At 31.5% G+C, this 8,423-nt stretch overlaps 1 protein-coding gene across 1 annotated transcript in view; it reads left to right on the top strand.

The window, feature by feature from the left end:
• The window catches only part of LOC106474868 (rap guanine nucleotide exchange factor 2-like), a 25,196-nt gene extending 19,249 nt beyond the window's left edge, over nucleotides 1-5,947 (top strand). Inside the window, exons 10-15 of the mRNA XM_013935565.2 lie at nucleotides 308-416; nucleotides 830-1,163; nucleotides 2,163-2,424; nucleotides 2,750-2,814; nucleotides 3,225-3,390; nucleotides 5,744-5,947. Of these exons, the coding sequence (XP_013791019.2) occupies nucleotides 308-416; nucleotides 830-1,163; nucleotides 2,163-2,424; nucleotides 2,750-2,814; nucleotides 3,225-3,390; nucleotides 5,744-5,947 (1,140 nt within the window). The remainder of the gene's footprint in view (nucleotides 1-307; nucleotides 417-829; nucleotides 1,164-2,162; nucleotides 2,425-2,749; nucleotides 2,815-3,224; nucleotides 3,391-5,743) is intronic.
• Nucleotides 5,948-8,423: the final 2,476 nt, after the last annotated feature.

The raw sequence follows: 8,423 nt of genomic DNA, 5'->3' as shown, positions 1-8,423 counted from the left end.
CTGAAAAGGTGGTGTCTATTTGCTTGTGACCATGCTGTGTATGTATGCAATTGTACTTGCACTGAGCAATACTGACAGTTCATATCCTCTTGAGTTATGCTTTTCCTTTTATGTTTTTGAAAGCATAAGTTTGATGTCAACACAGTAAAAGTTCTGTTTGAAGTTGTAAATTTATCAAAAGTAAGAAAAGTTCATTCTTATATTTTAAAATGTTAAGTGAATTTTAATTTTTCAATATTGAATAATCATTGGAATGAATTTATTGATTTAAATTTGTTTTGTACTTAAAAGTCTTAACTAATCCTAGATTCTGGAAGTTAATGGACAAAGTTTTGAACATGTGAGCCATGCTCGAGCTCTGGAAATTTTACGAGGAACAACACATCTTTCCATTACTGTTAGATCCAACCTTTTAGGTAGGATGATCTAAAATTTAATGTGTTTTTATGTTCAGAAATAACAGTTTTGTTTCCAAGTATTTGTAATTTAAGATAAAAGGTGTTCTGCGAAGTACTGTGTAAAGGTGGCAATCTATATGGCCTTTAATAAAAGTAATTATTTCTATGTATGTATACATAGGTATAACAAAAATTTCTCCATCTTTTAATGAAAATTAGTTAAAAGATTATTCCTTGTGAAATTTTTCAGGTATTCAGTATTGGTCATTTTTATAGATTCATTTTAGAAAAAGTAGCCAATTCAATGTTCTAAAATATGTATTGAGCAAATTTCAAGTTGACCTAAACATTGTACAGTTTTATTTTTTTATATTTTGTGCTTTATAAATCTAACAAGTTGTGTTAGAATTTAAAATTGTTTTGACTTCAAGCTTTTAAAGAAATGCTCAACACACCTGTGAATTCTCCTCGACAACAAGTAAGAAAGGTAGCTGAAATTGCCCACTTACAGCCTAATCCCAAGGCAAGGTTATCTTCTCACTTTGACTTGGGAGACATGAGGGGAATAGTGGACATTCCTTTAGAGTTAGGAGTGAATGCATTACTCCTGCCTCCAAACTCCCCAACGCTTCATTGTCGTAAGACATTATCTGATCCTGCAACAAATAACAAACAGGAAAAGAAAGGGTTCAAGACTCTCAGTAACAGAGTAAAGCTTAAAAAGGCTCTAGCAAAAATGAACATTATACCCAAGTCCATAAATAGGTGAGCAAACTGTACTGACATCTAATATATATATAGATGTTTTTTATTTAATACCCTTTAACTCAGTTATAAATGTGTTTCACATCAAATTGTTTAAAAAAAAAGAGAGATATATATGAAAATAGGAACTTCTTTTTAAAGAGATCTAGGCCAACAGTGCTTGGTTTACAGCACTTTACGACGTGAGAATTCTGAAGTATTTTGTGCCTTTTTGTATTAGCATTAAAAGAAGAAAATTGACAACTTGCAATTGATGCATGTATTGTTAACCCAATTACTTTGACATATTTTTAACAGAGAAATTTTGATAAGAAGATTCCAAACCATAAATGTGATTCTAGAATAGTTGTAGTAGAAATAATAATGAGATTGAGAGAATAAAGACTTGATCTCAGAATGCATACTTTATTTACGTTTCTACTAGAAATACAAAACTTTTTTTAAAATTGTAATTTTTTTACTGTGATGAATATTGTGCTTTGCTACCATAGTCTGCCTTTCATATTTCATCATACATTAGTTTATTTTCTATTTCTTTGTATTTTCAGGGCTCTTACTGTATTCAATAATTGTACTTGAGTTAGGATTTTTCTTAATCATATTGTCATATGAAATATATTTGTTAAATGTTAGATATAGTCTTCTGTAATAATAAATAGTTTAATTAAATTCATTAGGAACCAATGAAATAATAATATTATTATATTTTACTAATTAATATTAAATATTTTATGTGAAAACTGATTAGTGAAAAGTAACTCCAGGACCAGGAATGGTTACAAAATATTTTTAACAAGTGTATGATAAATTTGGAGTATTTGCCCCTTATGTTTATAAAACATTTTATTTATTTATTGTTTTTTGTGATTAAGCTATAATTTTAATGATTGTGGTAGTTTTAATTAATCTTGTACTTTCTATGTAAGTTCCATTCTATTAGTGATCTTTAGCAGCTGTTGAGTGTTTAAAACTCTGAATGCATCAACTTTTTTTGTCTAGCGAAATGCAGCTGAACAGTTCCGATGACAGTTTGTATTCCCTAAATAGTGGCAGCAGTAATGGATCAACTTATCATCAGGGGACAAGAGGAGGTTCTCCTCAACGATCTTTTGGGACTGGATCTCTCTATCATAGTCACAGCAACCCAGATTTAGCATCTTTGTCAGCTTACTGTGAATCAGAGTTAAGACCTGATTTTCCCGAGCATGTGCTTAAAGTGTACAGAGCAGACCAAACTTTTAAATATTTGCTTGTTCATAAGGTGTGCACCATGTTTATTTCTGTGTCTAACTTATATTTGTATTTGGAAGACTGCATTAACTTTCACAGTACACTATTGTTCAGTTAAAAATTCATTTAAGGTTTAGTTTTTCTCCACTGAGCTGTACATTAACTACAGTCCTATTATTATACTATTTACTTAATTTAAACTTTTACCATTATTTCCTTAAATGAATATAACAAATTAACATATTTAATTAGAATTAATTATAAAGACAGAGCAATATTTTTACTCTGTATGCTGGTAAAACTCTACCATGACTTTACTGTTGTATAAACATTTCATAACTTTTTATCATTCTTAGGAAACTACTGCCAGAGAAGTGGTGATGTTGTCACTCCGAGAGTTTGGAATAACAGACTCCAGCAGGTAAAAACATTAGATAACCTTTTACTGTTGTGTCCTTAGAAATGAACTAGTCTGTTTGTTATTATTATTAAACTTAAATTTAAAAGCTCTTTATTAAATTATATTTAACTGAGTAATGTTTTTTTATGGATTTTAAAGCTAGAAAACTTGGATGTTGAGAGGCAGAATTCAGATGGGATGGATATATAAATGTCCTATTTAACATAAGGTGCTTACTGCTTAAGGACAGTTAACACTAAGTCAATGGAATAATGAAGGCTAGTTTTGCCATATCCATTGTTAACTAGTTCCTGATCAAGTGATATATTTTGAAGTTATAGCATAATATGAAGCTCAGTATTATTAAACCATAATGTTAACACATTCATTGGAAACTTTTATACTGACTTGCATACTTTTTTCTTTCTTAGTAATTATTCACTCTGTGAGGTCACTTGTGGAGAAGGAGGTGTTGTTAAGCAACGAAGATTACCAGATCAAATACAAAATTTAGCAGAGCGTATAGGACTCAGCAGTCGTTACTACTTAAAGAACAATTCATCAACTGAAGCTCTTGTACCTGATGATCTAGCAGGAGTAAGTTTTTTTATCTTTAATACAAAAATTTGTCTTGTATATATTTCAATTCCCACAATAAACGTTTTTTTTTGGGGGGAGGGGTGCAGTTGTGAGTTTGATAAGAAAATTGCTCTTAGTAACAACCTAATTATGTAATTAAATCATTGTTTTGTGTGAATTTACATTTTGTTATATGTTGGTGAATGTGTACTATTAACATGTTGTGCTTATTAATTTTTTTAAAGTTCAAATCAGATAAACTTGCCTCTGAAATACTAAAGGAGAAGGTACATGTACATAAACTCTGTACATATTGACAGTCGTGCTGCTTACTTCAGTTACTATGAATTCTGAAGTCGATGTTAACTACTGCTACAAATGTTTTTACATTGGAGCTGTTATAACTTCTTTAGAGGTCTTACTCATGCAGCCTGCCTTTAATGCACAGAGATTCTGTGGCTGTACTGTTGGCTCTTATTTATCAATTCAGTCAATTAGTTCTGTATTGTGAATGCTCAATTCTGGAACATTCTCTATTTTCTCATGATGATTAAAAAACAAATGTTTTTTGCGTAACCCTGTTCTCCATCACTGTCTGAAATACAGAATTGTCTGCTAGCTTTAATTCCAAAGAAGCTTCTGCTGTTCTGATTTCTTGTGTATGTTCAAAATTTTTAATCTTTAACTAGTTTCTGTCATATCTAAGGGTGCTAAATGTCATGTTGGACAATTCAGTTTTAGAATCTTTATATTTTCCACTTTCTCCTTATTTTCAGGCCATTGTGAGCTCATTTAGAAATCAGCTAAATGCTATTGGCCTTTTAGCAGAGTAGTCTTCCTCTACACATCTTACATCTCAAGTTCTTTGAATCCTCAGATTATTTTTCAGCTTCTTCTGTGCATTATTTATCTTTGCAGGATTTTTACCAACACTATTCACTCATTCAGGAAAATTATGCCAGCAAAAGCTGATTAAGGTTTTAGCATTTCGATTTACTTCTGGTAGCCATCTTGAAATGAGCAGCAGGTAATGTTCATCCTCTTGCCTTGTCTCCTTTGTGTTGTACATATCCTTCTTCCTTTTTGGCCCTACCATGTAACCAAACATATTGTAAGTAAGTAAGATCGGTCAGTTTAGTCCTCTCAGTGACTCTATGTTCCAGAGAAATCTCCCATCTAAACTTTTTTTTGGGGGGGGGGGTTCAGATCATTAGTTCATTTGTGAGATCCTTGGATTTGACAGATCCTTCATTCTAGTTTTAATGCCTTATTATTATTATTCCAGTCCAGTCACTTATAAGTTCTGGATAAGGAAGTCTCAAATCTCTTTCAGAAAGGAACAATCAAAATTGTTCATCATGTTTCTCCAGGTTTTTTTGGTTTGAAGACATTAGGAGATTGGAGTCCTGTCACAATTCATCTTTACATAAAGAGAACTCATTTTCAAATGGAAGATATGAGGTTTCTTCTACAGTTTCTTTGTTGTGACCATTGGATACCTTTCCCTAGCCTTCAAGACATCAAGAACAAGAGACTTGTTCTCAATCTAATGTCTCAAAGTCCCAGTTTTATTTTCATCTTTTTCTTAACTTTATTTGGTGTTCCCATTACACTACCTGAGAGTTGTTGAGCCCATCATAGAATCTACCTGATTTATTTTTATTTTTCCTGGGGGCCTACTGACTAGGCCAGTTTTGTGACTTGGCTAGACTTTTCAGAAGAGAAGAAAGTGGCCTTAGTTCCAGGAGCATGTTCAGTCATTAGTTATTACTGGTCTCCTTCTCTTAGAATTTTCCATTACAAGCTAAAGACAAAGCACTGTGCTGACTCTGCATACCTGATATATCATCACATGAGGATATGCATGATTCCATAGATACTTATATATCACCCAATACCCCTTATATATTATTCAAAAGGTGTATAGGACAATGAGGTACCCTGCTGATATGAATGCCATCTTTCTGAATATCCTTATTTTGGTCCAGTCTTCTATTAGGCTAGGTTGTTCCACATATTTCTCCCATGAATCTAGTAATTCAGAAGTTACATGGTTGTTGACAACATGAAAGTGATTCAAGAAAGAGAAGCCAAGCCTCATGGGGAAGTACCTGTTTGAAATTCATTTTAGTTCTCAAAATACAAAATTTTACCTCAAGTATAAAATCACCATTAGTAAAAATATCATTATTTTTAAGTAGTTTTGTTGATTTATGCAGTTAGTTTAATTAGACAAATCACATGCATACATAAAATACATTAATTATGCATGAGTAAACAGTTATTCTCACATTAAATCTCAATCTAGTCTTGAATTTAGTTAAAGAACAAAAATATATAATAACCAATATTTTTTGGTGTGATGCTACAGGAACTCTTGCGAGAAAGTCAAATTAATTTCCTCCAGTTAAACAGTGTGGAAGTAGCCACCCAACTTACATTGGAAGATTTCAACATTTTCTGCCATATTGAACCTACTGAATACATTGAAGACCTTTTTGAAATCCACTCCAGTTATGGAACACCCACGCTTTCACAGTTTGCTGAGGTAAATAAGAGAACCAAAGTTCTATGATAATCATACAACCTGTTTTCTGTACCTTAGAACTCCAACGATGTATAATTGGGAATTTTGTACAAAGATTTTGTTGCTGTTATCACAATAAGATGTATTTTCATTTTAAGTCCAAATGGTGTATAAAAGAAAACTGCTACTACTGTGTGGTGTTGAGAGAACTATTGTTTGCTCATATGAATGTTCTTTGTTGCATGAGAGACTGTAAAGAATATTCTTTAATTTATAATTGAAAGAAAAGGTCATAATAATAACTGAAATCAACCTTACAGGTTTGTGTCTTTTATCTTTGTGACTTGAGCAGTGTTCAAATAATGAATATTAGCAAAGTTATGTAGAGATTACATGAAATTCAAAGTTGTCATGTAGCTAATGAAAAAAACCATTAATTGTGTTTGTTTCCAGCTTAATATATAAGATCAAGTATTTGTAAATTGCAGAAAGCAATTTTTATAGTTTTTTATTTTATAAAGAGGTCATATCTACAGCAATATTCATAATTTGTTAGTTTGTAAAGAGATTGTGTCATCATTAATCTTTATAGTTCATTAGTTTATAAAGAAATTGTATCTTCAGCAACCTCTGTTGTTTATTAATTTATAAAGACTTTGTATCTACCAAAACCTTTATAGCTCATAAGTTTGTAAAGACATTGTATCTTCAGCAAGAGTTATAGTTCATTAATTTGTAAAGAGATTATATCTACATTAATCTTTATAGTTCGTTATATGGAATAGATTCAGCAGTGAACTGCCTACAGGCTGTAACAGTTTTGGAATGATGCGAACGATTTACAACTTTTGTTAATGCAGCCCTCAACAATAAAGTATTTTGCAAGATAAGATTGGATATTCTCTGCATGGGATATCTGACACTAGATGGACAAATCGGGTTGCTAGTGTATAGTCATTTGTGGCTCACTTTCTTGGTATAAGAGTAGCCTTAGAAAAGGTTTTGATTCTCAATCTCACTCGTAAAACAAGGAATGATGTAAATGGTGCAATAATGTATGTATCTTCATTTGCATGCATTTTCATGCCTGCAATTTGGTTGAAGATCCTTGTGATAATTGCTAAAAGAAACTTGATGATCCAAGCTAGAAAAGCCACTACTGGTGTCAAAGTCTCAATATGGAAGTCTTCTTGATGACCTCAAATGGTTATGCAAACAGTTTGCCAATCTGAAATGAAGCAGAGTTTTTCTCCAGTGTTATGCACATTATATCAGAATTTCCAGCAAAGTGCAAGAGTAAAAGAACTTTTTTCAATAAGCCTTTAAATGAAACATTAATTCATGATGAAGAGAGTTAGAGCAAAGTTTCCTACGTTATCATTGATTCCATATAGCTGGTCTTACAAGCCATTGTGATGCCTAAAACAGCATCAGTAACTTCTTCGGGTTTTCTTTGCCGCTACCATGAGTTATCAATAGAACAAGTTGAAAATGTATATAAAGATTTCAGAGAAATACACCAACGATGTCTCGCAGTGTCAATTCAAAGATGAAATGCTCCATTTAAAAGCAGTCCTCAATGCAAAGTTTGCAGAGAAGGCTTTGAGCACACTTTATATTTTGAATAAAACCATCATTTTCAAGTTACATGACATATTCTACAATGTTTCCATTGCCCTGAGGATGTTTTGCACATTGCCTGTAACTGTTGCATCAGCTGAGCATTCTTTCAGTAAGCTGAACCTCATAAAGAATTTCATATGGAGTATTAAGACTCAAGAGACTGAATGGCCTTGCTGTTCTTATTATTGAAAGTGAACTGACACAAAGGATTGACTTTAGTAATATAATAAATATGTTTGCACTTAACAAGGCATGCAAAACTTTATACTAGGACTTTAATATTGCTTTGTAATCAGCGATGCATTTAAGCCAATACTTAAATTAAAATATGAATGATAAAATTACTACAACCCACTTAATGTGTACTTAAAAAGCATAAATATCAGAACTAATTTCTGTAACTGGTTTAAATTAGGATTAATAAATAGTTGAAAGACTAAGATCAAGTAGGTTAGTCCTTTAAATGATCACCATAATGACAAGGAGATATATGCTGGGGCCTGTTTCAGTTCTCAGTGGTCCTGAATCCAGCATTCTTTATGCTTCATTAGTTTATAAAGAGGTTGTATCTTCAGCAATCTTTTATAGTTTGGATTTTAAAGAGATTGTATTGCAGTTCAATAATATATAAAGAGATTGTGTTGTAGTTCAATAATATATAAAGATATTGTATTGTAGTTCAATAATATATAAAGAGATTATATTGTAGTTCAATAATATATATAAAGATATTGTATGGTAGTTCAATAATATATATAAAGATATTGTATTGTAGTTCAATAATATATACAAAGATATTGTATTGTAGTTCAATAATATATATAAAGAGATTGTATTGTAGTTCAATAATATATATAAAGATATTGTATTGTAGTTCAATAATATATATAAAGAGATTGTA

The sequence above is a fragment of the Limulus polyphemus genome, unplaced genomic scaffold, assembly GCF_000517525.1.
Source record: "Limulus polyphemus unplaced genomic scaffold, Limulus_polyphemus-2.1.2 Scaffold7791, whole genome shotgun sequence".
Lineage (NCBI taxonomy): Eukaryota > Metazoa > Arthropoda > Merostomata > Xiphosura > Limulidae > Limulus > Limulus polyphemus.
The sequence above is the reverse complement of the archived record's forward strand: the minus strand, read 5'-3'. Positions and strand labels throughout refer to the sequence as shown.